Source organism: Panthera pardus, unplaced genomic scaffold (assembly GCF_024362965.1).
Source record: "Panthera pardus isolate Hobbes unplaced genomic scaffold, ASM2436296v1 HiC_scaffold_17, whole genome shotgun sequence".
Taxonomy (NCBI): domain Eukaryota; kingdom Metazoa; phylum Chordata; class Mammalia; order Carnivora; family Felidae; genus Panthera; species Panthera pardus.
The window spans coordinates 85,148,218-85,167,394 of record NW_026526732.1 but is presented as its reverse complement, the minus strand read 5'-3'; the positions used below and the strand labels follow the sequence as shown (position 1 = coordinate 85,167,394).

At 38.1% G+C, this 19,177-nt stretch overlaps 1 protein-coding gene across 4 annotated transcripts in view; it reads left to right on the top strand.

Annotated features, from left to right (window-relative positions):
• The window catches only part of KCNQ5 (potassium voltage-gated channel subfamily Q member 5), a 518,932-nt gene that overhangs the window by 472,963 nt on the left and 26,792 nt on the right, over nt 1-19,177 (top strand). For all 4 annotated transcript variants that reach the window (XM_019417732.2, XM_019417734.2, XM_019417733.2 and 1 more), the window contains one exon: nt 18,804-18,912. In XM_019417732.2, the coding sequence (XP_019273277.2) occupies nt 18,804-18,912 (109 nt within the window). The remainder of the gene's footprint in view (nt 1-18,803; nt 18,913-19,177) is intronic.

The following is a 19,177-nucleotide window of genomic DNA, read 5'->3' as shown; positions in this document are numbered from 1 at the left end:
AGGCACTGGGCACATGATGTTTTACCTGCCTTGGAATAATCAACTATTGCTGAGAGTTTGTCCTGAAAGTTGAGATAAATAATATTTTAGGAAGTTAGCAAAAATGTAGCCCTTGTGAAGAATAAGGAGATGGTGTTCTATTTGGGAGGTGATTGTAGAAAGGTACAGAACTTTAAAGAGAAAGTAGCAGGAATACCTCTCGTCTTCCCAGGCTTTAGGTGTCTTAGCTGGCACTGAACTTGCCAGTGCTCTCCCTTACACTTTAGAACTCATGGCACATGTTACGTGTGCCACTTTATAAGGAAGCACGTGAAAAGGACACAGGCAAGAAACCTCAGGACAAAAACAGTTTTTTTATTATCTTCCTTTTAAAATGCAGGGGGTGATTTTTTTTTAAACATCTGAAATAGAATTGATGGAGAGGTTAAAAAAAGAAATATTGAACAATGAGGGATGGGCACCAAGCAGGAAAGACTGTGTCTACTGTCCTTTTCAATCTATGGTAGAGTGCCATGAAATCAAGCTAATTTCATTAGCATTTTTGTAATGAAATGAAACAAGGTGAGATGGGAAGGTACGGGGTTAGGGGGGATAGGGTCGGATAGAATAGGAATTAGTATGTGTCACAAGGAGCAAGAGTCAGTATTGTTTCACAAGTCTTTCAGGTTTCTTTCAAAGAATTTCTATGTTGCCATAGTAATATGCATGCCTAGTTTTAACAGTCAAGTAATAAAGATTAACACAAATGAATCACAGACTTAATTAATGTAAAACATAAAACTATAAAACTTTTGTTAAAAAAATAAGAGAAAATCTTTAAGTTCTAGTTAGTTAACAAACAGTATAATAATACTTTCGGGTGTAGAATTTAGTGATTCAACACTTACATATAACACCCAGTGCTCATCACAAGTGCCCTCCTTAATATCCATCACCCATCTAACCATCCCCTGTCCACCTCCCTTCCAGCAACCCTCAGTTTGTTCTCTATAGTTAAGAGTCTCTTATGATTTGCCTTCCTCTCTGTTTTTTTTTAATTTTTTTAATGTTTATTATTTTTGAGAGAGGGACAGAGTGCAAGCGGGGGAGGGGCAGAGAGAGAGGGAGACACAGAATCTGAAGCAGGCTCCAGGCTCTGAGCTGTCAGCACAAAGGCCAATGTGGGTCTCAGACTCACGAATTGTGAGATCATGACCTGAGCCAAAGTCAAACACTTAACCTACTGAGCCACCCAGGTTCCCCTTCCTCTCTGTTTTTAATCTTAATTTATTTTTCCTTCCCTCCCCCTATGTTCATCTGTTTTGTTTCTTAAATTCCACATATGAGTGAAATCATATGGTACTTGTCTTTCTCTAACTGACTTATTTCACTTAGCATAATATACTCTAGTTCCATCTACATCATTGCAAATGGCAATATTTCATTCTTTTTGATGGCCGAGTAGTAGTCCATTGTGTGTGTCTGTGTGTGTGTGTGTGTGTGTGTGTACATATACACCAAATCTTAATCTATTCATTTTAGGATTTAGAACTAAGCAGAGGTGCCTGAGTGGCTCAGTTGGTTAAGCATCTGACTTCAGCTCAGGTCATGATCTTATGGTCTGTGAGTTTGAGCCCTGCATGGGGTTCTACGCTGACAGTCTGCTTCAGATTCTGTATCTCCCTCTCTCTCTGCCCTCCCCCCACTTGCACTCTGTCTCTCTCTCAAAAATAAATAAACATTTTAAATTTTTAATAAAAATATAGGGCGCCTGGATGGCTCAGTCGTTTAAGCGTCCAACTTCGGCTCACTCATGTTCTCATAGTCCATGAGTTCGAGCCCCGCATCGGGCTCTGTGCTGACAGCTCGGAACCTGGAGCCCACTTCAGATTCTGTGTCTCCCTCTCTCTCTGACCCTCCCCCATTCATGCTCTGTCTCTCTCTGTCTCAAAAATAAATAAACATTAAAAATTTTTTTAATAAGGGGCGCCTGGGTGGCTCAGTCGGTTAAGCGTCCGACTTCAGCTCAGGTCATGATCTCGTGATCCGTGAGTTCGAGCCCTGCATCGGGCTCTGTGCTGACCACTCAGAGCCTGGAGCCTGTTTCGGATTCTGTGTCTCCCTCTCTCTCTGACCCTCCCCCATTCATGCTCTGTCTCTTTCTGTCTCAAAAATAAATAAACGTTAAAAAAAATTTTTAAAAATTTTAATAAAACAAAATAAAATTTCAATAAAAATAAAGATTTAAAAAAAGAACTAAGCAAACAGTTCTTATATTTGACACCACAAGCATTTTTCATGAAAGGAAAATTGATAAAGTGGACTTCATCCGAATTAAAAACTTTTGCTCTGAGAACTACCTCATTAAGAGGATCAAAGACAAGCTGCAGAATGAGAGGAAATACTTGCAAAACACACACCTACAAAAGATAAGTATCTAGAATATATAAAGAACTCCAAAATTCAATAAACAAAATAATTATATTAGAAAATGAATTAGAAAGTTGGTGAAAGACATGAACAGACATTTCACCGAAGAGGGTATATACAGATGGCAAATAAACTCATGAGAAGATATTTAATATAATTAGCCATTAGAGAAATGCCCACCAGAACTGTAGGAGACATCACTACACACCTATCAGAATGACTAAAAAAAAAAAAAACAGTAACAACACAAATTGTTGAGGAAGATTCAAGATGCTGGACCAATCATACATTGCTGAGGGGAAAGTAGAACATAGAGTCACTCTGGAAAATAATTTGGTTGTCTCCAATGAAACTAAACATGCAGCTACCCTATGACCAAGCAAATGTATTCCTAGACATTATCCCAAAGAAAATTTTTTTTAATTTTTAAGTTTATTTATTCATTTTGAAAGAGAGAGAGAGAGTTGGGGAGGGACAAAGAGAGGGAGAAAGAGAGAATCCCAAGCAGGCTCCGAGATGTCAGCACAGAGCCCAATATGGGGCTGAGTCCCACAAACCGTGAGATCATGACCTGAGCTAAAATCAAGCATTGGATGCTTAACCAGTAGAGCCACCCAGGCACCCAAGGAATGAAAACGTATGTTCATATAAAACCTGCACATGAATGTTCACAGCAGCTTTGTTCATAATAACCAAAAACTGAAAAGAACCCAGATATTCTTCCACAAACTGTAGAATACTATTCAGAAATGAAGGTGAATGAACTATTGATATGCACAAGAACTTGGATGACGAAGAAATTGTACTGAGTGAAACAAACAAAAAACCCAAAAGGTCACATACTATATGATTTATATAACATTCTTGAAATGACAAATTTAATGGAGATCGGATTAGTGGTTGCCAGGGGTCAGGGCTATGGAATAGGAAGGAGGAGGGTATGGTGTAAAAGGAGAATGTGAGGAGATGAAAATGTTCTGTATCTTGACTATATCAATGTTAATATCCCAGCTGTGATATGGTACTATAGCTTTGCAAGATATTACCATTGGGGAAATCTGAATAAAGGGTAGACAGAATCTCTGTATTATTTCCTACAACTGCATGTGAACCTACGATTACAAATTTAAATTTATGATTACCATTTATAAAATTGAAAGTTTAAATTGATAACTCCAGTCAAATAATATAAACCCTTTATTAAAGAATATGGTGGTTCCCTGCTCTGCTCTTCTGCTCTACCCCCAGGCCTCCATTCCAGAAACAACTCTTTCTTTTCTTTTTTCTTTTTTAATGTGTATTTATTTTTGAGACAGAGAAAGACAGAGCATGAATGGGAGGGTCAAAGAGAGGAAGAGAGGTCAAAGAGAGGAAGACACAGAATATGGAGCAGGCTCCAGGCTCTGAGCTGTCAGCATAGAGCCTGACGTTGGGCCCAAACTCACGGACTGTGAGATCATGACCAAAGCCAAAGTCAGATGCTTAACCGACTGAGCCACCCAGGCACCCCTAGAAGCAAATCTTTCTATTTTTTGGCTGTTTCTTCTGAGATTTATAAATTTCCATATTTTTGATAGCAGGTGTGTATAACTACCTTCTGATTAATCAGTTTTGAACATTATCTATTTACTTCCAATTTTAGTAAATGAAGATTTAGCCTTTTTTTTTTTTTTTTTTTTGCTTTTTTTGCTATTTCTCTTCTGCAGACCCTCCCATCCTTCCAACCTAGGCTTTGCAAATTTTTTTGGTTTTATTTTTTGTTTTCACTTTTATTTTTTTTATTGTTTTGGTTTTGTAATTTTTTGATAAGTCAAAATTCAGGGTCTACATTATGCATATGTGTTACATTGCACTACAGTTGTTTCTTACTTTTTGCTGTCCCTGTAATAAATAAATGTCCTGTTTATTATTATTGCTTTTATAATTCTTCCCACATCTTCTAGTAATCTGTCAGTAAGATTTTCCACAGGATCGGTTTCATCAGGTAACTGATCAATTCCATTGTGACTTTTCTTGGAGAATTCATCCTGGAATCTTCCATCCTCCTTAGAGCTAAGCTGACTGTTCTCTAAGCCTGCTCCACAGCCATTATCTTTTGAATTTCTTTTGACTTTTTCCTGGATTGAATTCCCAGTTTATAGGGACTCATATTCATGTCTTTCTTGATTTACTCGTATTTCAGATAGTAAAACTCCAATACCTTTTTAGGTACAAAGATGTGATGTTGACAGAAGGTATGACACTGACAGCAGGCAGTGTGCCTGTCCCTTGTCCTGCCTAAACCAATTACACCTTCACCTGGCACACTGTGATCACACAGAAGTTTTCCCTCACCATCATTCTGTGATTCCTGTTGTGTCTCCTGTGCTTGGGTCCTCCTCTCTCTTGGTTTACTTTCCTATTTTGATGAGGTACATCAAACAGTACATTCTTGAGAAAGAATGCAAGGAAAGCAAAAAAAAAAAAAAAGTGACTCTCCATGTCTGAAATGGCTTTTTTTTTTTTTTTTTTTTTTTAAATCCCCATGCTACTTGATAGTTTGCTTGGTATCGAATTTTAGGCTGGAAATAATTTCCCTTCAGAATTTTGAAAACATTGCACCCCTGTGTGCTTCTTTTCAGTATTGTTAGGTCCAAAGCCATTCTGATTGTTGTATGTGACCAGCAGTGAGTTGTTTTTGTCTTCGGTAGCTTGTAGAATCCACTTTTTGTCCCCCGTGTTGTCTGTCCCCTGTGTTCTGAATTTTCATTATGATGTTTTTTGGTATGGATACATTTTTATCCACTGTAGTAGGAGTAACTCCACTCAAGGAGTTATTTCAAACTGATAATTCATAATCTTCTGTTTGTTTCTTTGTTTTTAATGATCTCTCTTCATTTTCTCTGTTGTCTCTTACAGAAATCCATGAGCTGTGCCTGTGGACTGGCCTTCTGATTTTTTTCTTTCCTCTCACTTTTCCACCTCTTTATGATTTTGCTGTACTTTCTAGAAGCTTTGGCCAATTCTAGGGTTTATGTTCCAACCTCTTACTGAGATTTTTATTTCTGCTATCATTGCTAAGTTTTTCTGTTGATGTTGCTGTTTACTGTGTCCCTTTATTTTAGCTTCCATGTTTGTTTCATAGATATACTCTCTTACCTTATCTCTGTAAAGATATTAATGACAGTGTTTTGAAATTTTCTTTTTCTTAGTCTCCTTCTAGTTGATTTTGGTGTTTATCTTTGGGAAATTTTCCTCAGATATTTGGTAAACCTTGCATGTCTTTTCATAATGAAGGGTGGAAGATGACGAAGGTGACTGGAATTTCTGAGCATGTGATTGGGACTGATCACCTTTGATCCTCACCATGCATTGACCTGGGGTTGCCATTTCTTGGGGAATTTCCAGTGTCAATACCTTTAGCTCTTTTTTCTTGGGCTGATCACATTCTTCAGAGAGTACCCATCCAAACTGCTACCTGGAGAGCAAAGGTCCAGCTGCCAGTGTTATGATGGTGACAGGGTACCAGTGGGTTTTCAATGTTCAGGCTGTTTATGGTCACTTGATAGCCTTGTCTGGGGTATAATACCCCTCCTTCGACTGTGCCTGATGACCCCTTGTCCAAAGGCTTCCATTCAGTCTTCTGCTGGAAAAGGAGAGGAGCATACACCCAAGGTTGTGGGACAGATTGCACACAGCCTGCCTTGTCTTAGTTATCCCCAGAGATACCTAGTGCTGCCAATTCCTGAGCCTTTTGAGTTTTCTGAAGTGTAAATTTTGTTATTCCTCAGCTTTTCCCAATGTTGGCATAGGGTTTTCTCTCTGGTATCAGCTAGTCAGTTACCTAACTTGTCCATCTGCTTTCCCACTTCCAAAATTATGTCGTTGCTGCCTCCTCTTCTGTTCCTTTTATGGGCTTATGTCTTTTTAAAAATAATCTCATCACTATAGTTTTAGTGGGTTTTTGAGGGATCAAGATTAAATGTGTATGTTCAATCTACCATCTTAACCCTGAAAGGAATTTCCATCTTAAGTTTGTGTGTGTGCACGTGCGTGTGCACACATGGGCTGGATCACACTAGTATGTGTATTTCTTACTGTGGCTGGAAATCAAAAAAATTGGAAACCACTGCTAGGCCATGCCAATAACAAAGTAGTCAAGTGCAGTCAAAGGTTAACTGTATTTTCTTTTTTTATGAAAATCTTCCATGGAGCTGAAGGGGTTTTAAAAGCATATAGGCCATATTGTCAGAATGTGATATTCACAGGATACTATAGATATAACTGTCTTTAGGGGGGAAGAAAAGTAAGCTGCACTTCCTCTGATAGTGGATTTGAATGTACCTCGTCACTTCTGTTGTGGGTACTAGGACTATTCTGGGTCCCAAATTTTCTGTTCCCTGTCAAGAATGTCATAGCACCAAAAATAATAATAATAATAATAATAATAATAAAGTACAATACACAGCGAGCACAGCTAAATTATGTAATCTTCATTTGTGCTAGCAAGATTTGCTATATAAATTGTATCTACTTTGGTTAAAAAAAAATACACAGGAAAATTCAATTACTTGGTCAAAATATTAAAGTTATATCTTTCACTAGAACATCACCTTAAAAATTCAAGAGGATATATTACTTTGAAATCAGTTTATGTCACAGATGAGTGTACTTGGATTTTTTTTCAGTAAAAATAAATTTTTGGTTTTTCAGAATTTTTTTCAAATATGATATAGCATTGTAATTCTCCAATCTAGAAAAAAATTAATGGGAATATGTTCACAGATGCAAGAAAAGTTTCTTTATAAAATTATTTTTTATTTCAATGGGAATTCAGTAAGATGATTTCCAAATTCTTAATGAGAACTCATTTTTAAGTTACTTACTCCAAATCTCCTAAAATTCAGAACTGAGTGAACAATGGCCACATGACTGAAATTTCACGATTTGTCCCTACAATATTAGCAATATAAGATACTGGAATAAATGTCACATTTGGAAAAGCACAAAGGTGTGAATATGCAAAAGTGACTATATGAAGTTATGCTGTATCTCACTCTAATATAATTACATTTTCATTAATGTTGCATTGTTCCTGAAGGGAATAATAAATCTGGATTGCCTTTATTATTATATCAACATGGATGATATAGATAGCTAGAGAGAAATCCCTCTTGCTTATTGTACTGATATTAAATTTTTTTTCTATTATTTACTAATCATAAACTTACAGACCCAAAATTTAAAGTGGACCTACAAGTTGCATTTCACCTAAAAATAAAAGTATAGTGTGTGACATTCACTCAACAGATATTCCCCAGGTTCTACTATAGAAGTTATTCATTCATTTACTTGAAATTTATTTTGCTTCTTAAATATTTTCATGGACCACTGGAGGAAAATCCTATTTTCTTTTCTTTTTTTTAATTAAAGTATACTTGACACACAATGTTACATCAGTTTCAGATGTACAACTTAGTGATTTCTGTTGGTATTTTGATAGAGATTGCATTAAATCTGTAGATTGCTTTGGGTAGTATTGACATTTTAACAATATTTGTCCTTCCTATCCAGGAGCATGGAATCCTTTTCCATTTCTTTGCATCCTCTTCAATTTCTTTCATCGGTTTTACAGTCTCCAGATTACAGGTCTTTCACCTCCTTGGTTAAGTTTATTCCTAGGTATTTTATTATTTTTGGTGCAAGTTTCTTTTCTTGTCTGAATGCTGTGGCTAGGACTTCCAGTACATAAATAGATTTTAAAAAATGGTATGAGTGGATACCCTTGTCTTATTGCTGATCTTAAAGAAAAACTGTTTCTCACCATTGAGTATGACGTTAGCTGTGAGTGTTTCATATATGGCCTAGAAAACCCTATTTTAAAATCCTGTAAAAATTAAGCATTATGAGGAAAAATTAGATTTTTTTTTACAGTAGGATCTCAGAGTATACCTAGTCATGAAAAATCACACACACACACACACACACACACTACAGTACAAGAGAAAACAACAAGGTGGCCAAAATCCAGAAGTTAGTTAGTAAATTATACTTTGTAACCAGTAAGATAGATCCTAGAGTAGAAGGGACTTCCCTTACCCTGATGGTTCTCTTATTAAATATTAACACACTGCTCCTCAAGGTGAGTGAGATACATCAGAGAACAAGATACTGGCCTTTGTAGATTTTACATTCTAGTAGGGAAAAGAAATAATAAACACCAACAAGTAAATCATATATTAACGTGAGTGCTGTAGAAAAAGCAAAAAGGAGCGAAAGGTAAGGAGACACACAGATTGGTGGAGTAGGGAGGTATGTACTTACAGAGGGTGGTTCAGGTAGTTCTCCTAAAGAACTGATACTGAGCAGAGACCCAAAGCAGCTAAAGAGGCTCCAGGTTTTCTGGAGACAATTCCTCAAAGATAGACCTAAGAAGAGGTGCAGGCTCCTTTAAGGAGCAACTAGGAGGCCTGTGAGAGAGAAGAGAAGCCTAGAGGGAAAAGAGCCAGGGGGAAAATGATGGGAAATGATATCAGAAAGGAAATGGAGGAGAGACAGACATACAGGGCCTTGTAGCCCTAGAAAAGACAGGCTTTTACTCTGGAAAAAATGGGGAGCCATTGGAGACTTGCACACAGACAGACATGATCTCAATTTTATTGCTCTGCCCTTAATAAGCCTCTATCTTAGGCAGTTATTTAACCTTGTTCAGCTACAGTTTCTTCATCTGTAAAATGAGCATAGCATTTCCAAACTGGCAGTCTTATATTTTAAATTACAGTTTGTACTGTAAACCACCTCACATAGAAGGGCTAAATTAATTACAGCTATCATTACTAAAATAAAGGGCCCTCCAGGCCACAGAGTGCTCAAGGCAAAGGCTCTGAATTCATCCATCTCTGAACACAAAGTTGAGAGACTAGGGCCATCCTGACTGCTCAGCTGACAACTTCTTCAGTGAAGACACTTGTCTCTCAACTTGGGGAGGTGATCCACCCAGTAAACAAGAACACAGTGAAACGTCATCTACCCAACCACCAAATTTTAAAATCCTAAATCCAGACATTATTGAACAGGGACTACTGTCACGGAGCCTAGGGGAAATGCTTCATCACTCATGAGCCAAACATTCATTGAGTGTGTTCTCTCAACCATGCAGTGTTTTAGGGGCAGAAGGCACATGAATGAGAAGATACATGGTAGATAGACACAAAAATTTAAAGACATGGCCCCTGCCCTCACAGAGTTCATGTCTAGCAAGGAAAGGGGCTTGCAAACAATCAAGCATCATACTTTGTAACAACTGTCAGAGAGCTATGTGCTCACAGTGGAGGAAGACGGCTGAGTCAGTGTCGGGCATCAGGCTGCCTTTCACGGAGGTGGTTAACTCTCGAAGGGCTTATAATTGCAGAGCTGGATCCGAGGCTCTAAACTTTGTCATGCTTCCCTCTATAGCTCACCCTCTCTGTTTTGGATAACTCAAAATATCAGTCATTGCTAAGCATCAAGATAAAATTCTAGTTTTCAAAATGGTGCAAAACTTTTATGCGTGCTAAAATGTAAATTTTTTTCTGAATATTCTGATGCTGTCCCCACGGGGAGGAGGGTGCCTTGTTTTTGCGGTGCCCTGCACATAATATAATCTATTGATTGAAAATTTAGCACCCAGAGATTGCCAGCCAAAAAAAACAAAACAAAACAAAACAAACAGGGAGGAGAATGGATAGGGGTGTGTCGACACTACCCTTGGGGAGAGTATCCAAAGTTAACTGACGCCTAAACAGCACCTGGAGAAACCTTTGGTAGTCTGGTGCAGCTGGAGGTTGGGATGGAAAGGCTATGTATAATGAGGTGAGGTTGAATGAAGCTGAGCTATACGAATAAAGTTCCCTCACACGGCACCCAGAGATGTCCAACTTGCAATCTGTGTTGAAAAATTGACTTTGACATTAAATAGCAGATAATGCAGAGGAAAAGGGAGTGGAAGGGAATAGGCCAAAATTTAATAGGATCTGCCTCAGAGTGTTAAAACTATAAACAAATTATTCTCATTCTTTATTATTTAATTTAAACTTAAAAGTTTTAGAGGCGCCTGGGTGGCTCAGTCAGTTAAGCGTCCAACTGCAGCTCAGGTCATGATCGAGTTCAAGCCCCAGGTCGGGCTCTGTGCCGACAGCTCAGAGCCTGGAGCCTGCTTTGGATTGTGTCTCCCTCTCTCTCTGGGCCTTCCCCACTTGCACACTCTCTCTCTCAAAAATATATACACATTAAAATTTTTTTTAAATAATAAAATAAAATTCAAAGTTTCTACAGTGAGCATGTATTATTGTTATAATGGGAGAAGAACAAGTTTTAAAAAGTATTGGAAAAGGAGCACCTGGGTGGCTCAGTCGGTTAAGCGGCTGACTTCGGCTCAGGTCATGATCTCATGGTTTGTGGGTTCAAGTCCCACGTCAGGCTCTGTGCTGACAGCTCAGAGCCTGGAGCCTGCTTCGGATTCTGTGTCTCCCTCTCTTTCTGCCCCTCCCCCATTCACACTCTGTCTCTCTCTCTCTCTCAAAAATAAACAAACATTTTAAAAAAGTATTAAAAAAAGTATTTGAAAAGAAAAACATCTAGAACAAAATATCTATTAACTGGAGTATTTTTCTAGGTTCCTTATTAGTACCTTGAGAACCCAGTACATCTTGTTGATGACATAGCAGCATCTAACTCAACAAGAAAAAAGCCCTGGCCAAGGACATAGTGAAATGAAATCGCACTACTACAGCAGGGCCCAAGCAGCTATTCTAAACTCTAACTGGATTAAAGGAATTGCCTTTGGACTAACACATGACGAAAATGGAATCTCTAATTTTAGGATGATATTTAAGGTGTTGGAAAATGATCGTGGGGAAAGGTAATTGAAACACAACAGCCACAGAAGGAAGGAATGCTTGGAAAATAAATTATAAATCATAACAGAATGTAATAAATTAGTTATCACCGCCATTAACAGTGGCCACTTTAATGTATGCTCCCCATAGCATAATGGAATAGAATTTATAATAGGCTTCATTTAAATTCCCAAAATAAAAATGTATTGTGAATTTCCATCCTCCTCAATTTTACTGTAATAATTACATTATAATAATTGTTTCCTTTAAGCTCTGGAACTTGGGAAGATTTTTTTTCTTCACTCTCATTGTTTTTCTATTTTTCAAATACTCCACTCTAATATTTTTGTGATAGAAAAATATCTTTAAATTCCTTATGGAATTTTATTTTATTTTTTTAATGTTTATTTACTTTTTGAGAGAGAGAGGGAGAGAGACAGAGAGAGAGCACAGGCGGGGGTGGGGTGGAGAGACAGAGGGAGACACAGAATCTGAAGCAAGCTCCAGGCTCTGAGTTATCAGCACAGAGCCTGACATGGGGTTGGAACTCAGAAACCATGAGATCATGACCTGAGCCAAAGTCAGATGCTTAACTGACTGAGCCACCCAGGCACCCTTCCTTACAGAATTTTAAAAGTAATACAAATTATTTACAATTTCATTCTCAGTACAGCCAATTTTATTTTTATATATATTCTGTTTCCATTGGTTTTCTTTTTATGTATCACTGTACATAGTTATAATCAACATGACTATTTAGTTTCATATTTTAATTTTACTGAACATTTAAAAATACATACTTTAATATTATACTATACTACTCATAATTATCTTTTTTGTAGCTGTGTAGTACAGCATCATGGTCAAATACTGTAATTTACCATAACTGACAGTTTCCTACTTTGGGACATTGAAATTTCTATAACTATTTCCCTACAATGGACAATAATGCTGTAAACATTATTGTACTAAGCTGTCTTTATTTTCTTTTTTGGAATTATTTCCAAAGAAGATGTCTCTGGTGTAAAATTATAAGATTGCTGATTATAAAATTTTGTTCCAATTTACATGGTCACTAGCAATGTCAGAGTCACCAGATTCACCTCAGTATTATTAGTATTAGTCATTATTTTTTTTGCTAATTAAGTTGGTGTAAACCCATACATTCACATAGCTTTAATTTATATTTATTTTATTTCTAGTTAGGTTGAATAGTTTTCTGTCATTTTTTGATACTAGTGGTCTCTCCTGACAGGCTTATTTATACATTTACATTTTGAATTTTGATCCCTTCAAATAAGCTCTTTATGCATTACAAATATTAAGCCTTTTTATATCTTTCCATTGTTTTCCTAATCAAGCATTTTTCTTTGCACTGTAATTTAGTTATTTCAGGTAGTAACATTTTCCGTCTTCATGATCAAAGCTGTCAGCTGCGTCCTTTATAATTTCTTCTACTGACCCAAACATCAGGACATTATCATTCCTCTACAGACAAAACAAATATTTTCTGCTACATTTTGACAATTTGATTTTATTTTGAATGATGAGCATGTAAGCCTCTTGTGTGTAAAAACAGTGGTGATTCCTTTCTAAGAGAACAATGCCAAGGCAAGGCCTGTAAAGAGTGGGGTTTCAGATGGCTGAGTGATAGAAGCACGAACTGAGATTCTGAAAACTGAAGCCTTTAGCTGTGTAAAAAGCTGAAAGCTAGCTCCTATATCACCAATTTGCCAAGGGATGTTTTTAAAATTGTTTTCTGGCAATCATTTCCTCTTTCTGTTGAAGCACCTGTATTGTCTCAAATTGTTCCCATGAAAAATATACTAGCGGTATCGGGGAAAACATGGAGAATTAGCCCAAATCCAATGGCAGACTAGTCAAACACACTCCTAAGCTCTGGCGGAGAGGAAACCACGGAATGTCATTTTTTGTCCTGGATCCCAGCCCTCAGTTTCCTCATGTTATTAGTCCTGAGGATGTTCTGGGTATTAAGGGTTTTTTGTTTGTTTTTTAATACTCCCCAGCTGATTCTTACATACAGGCAAGGTAGAAAACCATTGTAATCATTTCACTAAGAAATGTAGAAATAAATCTAATCTGTAAGCGGAGGTGACCAAGCGGAGGTGACTAGAAACTACTTCTCCTTTTTTCACAACTACCTACATCTTGATGGCAGAATTTCATAGTGGGAACAGAAAAACAGTCTTGGGATATAGCAGAAGTTTCAGAATATGCTTTACGTCCTCTCTCTTCATCACCTAAGGTTTACATGATCTTTTCCAAACACTGTGAAATAGATTTTCCAAAATGTAGGGAACAAAGTATTTGAAAGCAAATTTTGAATACTGCTAATTAATAGGAAACAGGAGAGGGTTGGGAGAGATAAAGGGTTGTACTTTAAATTTCTTTTATCTCTAGGCACAGATCTTCCACTGGGTCAGGTTCCCCACACCTGGGAGGATTGCCCACAGGGAGTGGGACTTCCAGGGAGCATCTCACTCTATTGGCATCTTGCTTTCTGTGATTAGGTGTTGTGCAGACTGATGCTCACATGAGCTTATGTACCCATAACCCACATCTCCCAAAATGCAAGGGAAGAGAGCCAGATATGATTGGAGAGCAGACAGCCAGGCTTGGCTGAAAATGTAGCCCCATCTAGGTGCCTTAAAATTCACTAAACGTCTTAAGCCTCTAGGAATCATGTGAAAGACATTTAATGTGCTATTAACCTCACGGGAAAGAAAATGGACATCTCAAGATAGTTATGAAGGAGAAAGACAGCATTTTCCCCATTTTTGTGGCTTTGAAATAAGGAGAAAAAATTCCTAACTCAGCCCTTGCTTCAGTACATGCCAGCAAAGATATATTTCCTATTCATTTGCTCTGACCTAACCTACAAAAAATATCTCTTTAAAGACTGAGAATTTAATTTATGCCTTGAACAATCAAGTTATTAGTGGTATAATATTCCACAGTAAGGTGCATTTGGATATGATGCAGTTGGTGACTGACTCCCATCTTCTGCCCCGCCTGTATGGCTAAAACTAAAGTATGGCTAAACTAAAGCTAAATGTAAGCAGTATGGCTAAACTAAAGCTCTTATTGGGGTACAGGACAGGGGCGAGGTGAAGCAGAGTTAAGCTGGATGGAAACTGTCTCGTAATCATTTGGGATGTTTCCAGTTTCATTCACAATCAGTGAGAACATTATAGTTTCATTATCTTTACCTTTTGTGCCTATTGTAACAGTACACACCTGCTGATAAAGTTTTCCACTAACCTCATAATTAAAGGACCTAGTATTTTATGCTATTTGTTTTGGACATACATCATTGTGTTATGGTTGGTTACATGGAATTTTCAAGCAGATAAGCCATTGGCACAGGCATCGCAGGATCTGCCTTCCTTGTAGCCTCTCCAGTGTTCCCCCAGCTTTCTGAGATATGAAGTGGGACCATGTTAGAAGTACCTCTCATTAGAGTTCAGATGAGGAAAGCAGTCACATATTCCTTTTTTGAAGGACAGTGTAAAATACTTTTGTGAATTCAGTCCTGAGGATCCCGATTAAGTGCATTATTTGATATTTCTTGAAGGGAGCTAACATCTGGACATCTCAAAGTGTTCCATAATAGCACCCAATGACCATCCAGCCTCCATGGGACCTATTTGTAGGTCTCCTTCGGCACTTGGCCATGGAAATCACACTCCTCTGAATACAGTTCTCTCTCAGTGTTATGGGATCACTTCAGCTGAGACCATGAGAGCCAGGTGCACACAGCCATGTGGATGAAAATATAATGCAAGAGAAGGGAGTCCAGATGACGAGAGACAAGAAAGACAAATCTTGAAGGAGTCAGAAATGAGTCTCAGGGTTAGGAAATATTTAATTAATAGTGCAGCTCCAAAACCCAACTGCCCACATTTAAATTCTGGTTCTGTCACTTACTCTTCATTTGTCCATGGGCAAGCTTCTCAGCTTTCTGTGCCTCACTTTCATAGTCTGTAAAATAGGGCATTATTTAATATAATATGACACATATTGTATTAAATATATGCTTATATTTCATTTTAATATGTTAAATATAACAATAAAATATTATTATCCATACCTCTTGTGGGATTTGAAGCAATTTATTAAATTTCTTGGCACATAATTAGATTTCCCTAAAAAACGCTTATTACAGTTATTATCATCATCATTATTGTCCTTGAGTGAAGATTTAGAAACCATGAAGAAAAGTTTTCCCCACTGTGTTAGTTTCCTAGGGATGCCATAACAAATTACCACACACTGGATGGCTTGAAACAACAGAAATTTCTTCTCTCACGGTTCAAGAAATCAGGGCAGCACCAGGGTTGGTTCCTTCTGGAGACTCTGAGGGAGAAACCATCCCATGCCTCTCTGTTTTGTGGTTGCCCAGAATTCTTGGTGTTCTTGACTTCTAAGTGCACTATTCCAGTCTCCACTTCCATCTTTTCTTTGTTCCTGTATCTTCTCCTTTTCTACCTTATAAGGACATTTTCACTGGATTTAGGGCCCACCCTAACCCAGTATGACCTCTTCTTCAACCTTACCTTAATTACATCTGCAAAGACCCTTATTCCAAATAAGGCCATATTCTAATGTTCCAAGTGCATATGAACTTTAGGGCAATACTATTCAGCCCACTCCACCAACTAAAAACAGGTTAGGATCAAATCGGAGGAAGAAATCGCAAACAGTTCCTGCAAGAATGTCATCTAACCTTGGGCATGTTGTGCACTGAAAGGGCTGTGTTGTGTAGGTGGTCAATCAAGCGAAATGGGCCAGCTACCCTCAAGCTCATCACTGAGTTAGAACCAAGTGTCAGACTGGGTCAATACTCTCATTTAAACTGTCATGAACTGGGGCACCTGGGGGGCTCAGTCGGTTGAGCGACTGACTTTCGCTCAGGTCACGATCTCGCGGTTCCTGGGTTTAAGCCCCGCATTGGGCTTGTAGCTATCAGCTCAGAGTCCACTTTGCATCCTCTGACCTCCTCTCTTTGTCTCTCCCCCACTCATGCTGTCTCTCTCAAAAATAATTAAATATAGGGATGGGCTAAATGGGTAAGGGGCATTAAGGAATCTACTCCTGAAATCATTGTTTCACTATATGCTAACTAATTTGGATGTAAATTTTAAAAAGTAAAAAATTAAATTTAAAAAAACTAATAATAATTTAAAAAATAAACTGTAGCAAACTCTTCTAGAGAGAAGTTGAGAACATAGCCCCCAGGGATATGCTGCACCGATGAGGCTTGCGATGATCTCTCTCCCCTGCTCTCTCCTGGCATGTTGCACGCCACTCCTGAACCCATTATGGAACCCTGAACCCATGCTGACACTGGGTAATGCAATGTAAAGCGCAAAGGCTTTACAGACTCCGGAACTGGATTTTAACCACATGCTCCGCAACTTACTGTCTCCACTGACCACTTTTGTGGCCTCACGTGAGATACTTACCTTCTCTAAGCCTCAATTTTGGCTTCTAAAAACCAAGCATAATATCACCACCAACTGGGAGAGTTGCTATAAGTGAGAAAACTAATCGTTGCAGAAGCTTCACCTAAGTGCCTGGCATAAATGTCAATGAGTGGTTGCTATTATTTTCATTATCGTGAAGTGGTAGCTCTGTCTTACCCTCTCACTAGGCTTGAGGGCAGGAAGACCAGAAGGACCATGAAGAAGGGTTATGAAGACCCATTTACATATCTTTCCATACCACTACTTCTGCTCTCAGCACACAATAAACTGAGTAACCACACAGTAAATAGTCTAAATGATGCACCAGCTGCAGTCCAAATATAAGCACTGCTTCAGTGAATGGACTTCTAATAGCCTTTTGGGATTTTGAACCCAACCAAGACAACTCACGGCAAATTCTCTCCTTTTCATGACTTAGCAAATGAACACTGGGCAGAGCAAAGGCAACAGAAAGCGGTGTTAATCCTTTAGTGCACCTTAACATTTAAGGAGGCTGAAATAGTATTTAGAGGCTACATAACTCATCTCTCATGAGTGTATTTTTATTACTTTATTTACTTTACTACCAAGGTAATACATGTTCATTGTAGAAATTTTAGAAAATAATAGCTAAGTAGGGTGCCTGGATGGTTCAGTCAGTTAAGCTTCCGACTCTTGATTTCGGTTCAGGTCATGATCTCATGGTTTGTGAGTTTGAGCCCCACATTGGGCTCCATGCTGACAGTGCAAAGCCTGCTTTGGATTTTCTCTGTCTGTCTCTCTGCCCCTTCCCCACTTATGCTCATGCACTCTGTCTCTCTCAAAATAAATAAACATTATATAAATATATATATATATATATATATATATATATATATATATATATATATATATGTATATAGCCAAGCAAAAAGAATAAAATCATTCTTAATCCCAGATATATAGATTTTTTTTTTAGGGGCACCTGGGTGACTTAGTCGGTTAAGCATCCGACTTCGGCTCAGGTCATGATCTCGCAGTTTGTGAGTTTGAGTCCCCTGTCAGGCTCCATGCCTACAGCTTGGAGCCTAGAGCTTGCTTTGGATTCTGTGTCTCCCTCTGTCTCTGCCCCTCCCCTGTTCTCTCTTTCTCTCTCTCTCAAAGATAAACATTAAAAAAGATTTTTTTAAGATATATAGATTTTTTTAAATAATAAATTGTGACATTATCCCAGTCCCTAGTCTTAAACATCATTTTTAACAGCTTCCTAATATTCCATTGTATAAACACACCAATATTTATTTAACCCATCCCCCATTCCAGAAATGTTAACTTGTATTCAATATCTTGTTGCTGAAAACAAAGCTTCAATAGTATGAGCTTATTCCTTATGAATTTTATAAGTCTTTATTAATTTGGTATTTATTATAACCCTTCCCCCTTTTCCAAATTTTGCAATTAACCCAAAAGTTAATTTTCTCGATTTATTAAGAACTGATTTGATTGTCCAATCTGAAAATCTCTCAGCTTTGGCTGCACTATCTTAAGCAAACTCTCTTCTGAGCTACCTGTTTCCAGTAACCTATAAGTAGTCAGTATTCTTGGAGTAGCTGCTTACACACTTGTTCAGGGCCTGGGGCTAATGGGGTCAATGACATGGGCTTCAAGCTCTATATTTACAGGCCAGTTAGTTAAGTATCCAAAGACTGTTTCCCTAATTCCAAACAGCTGTTATTTGAATGCTGGCAGTTAGTTTCAAAAGAACTGGGCAAAAGAGCATGGGTGGATCAACACAAATCCATCACCACGACTGGAAAGACAGTGTGTCAACAGCTTCATCTTTCCCGTGGAAAACAGCTCAGAAAGGTATTCATCTCAAATCACATAAAATTAATGAGGTTGTAGGAAAAGGAGGAGGAATAACATGGGGAAAAACAATTGGCTGGCCTTACACATATCTCGGTTTATAAGCTTAGTCTGTGAGTTCCCCCCTATTCCTATGTGAGACAAATTCAGCAAACATGTTGTAAACTGCTGGTGGTGGTATTGTTTAACTGGTAATCTTCTCTTGCAGCTGACACAGCGCTTGGCACTGATGATGTATATGATGAAAAGGGCTGCCAGTGTGACGTATCAGTAGAAGACCTCACCCCACCGCTTAAAACTGTCATTCGAGCTATCAGGTTGGTGGAAAACCTTTGACAAAATGAGTCCGAGACCTACCTCTGATTGTGTGAATGACTATGTTGCTAAGTGCTTTTTCCTACAGGTAAACCTCCTAAAATAATTAGTTTCTCTGTTCCTATTCATTCACATGCCTATTAAATTCTGAAATATATTTTCTTAATACAAAATTCTACTGTGCGCAACACAAAATGCGTTATATAAAAGGTCGGCAGGATTTGAAATGCCAGGCCATGCCAGAGAGATTCCATGAGAATTGGCTCA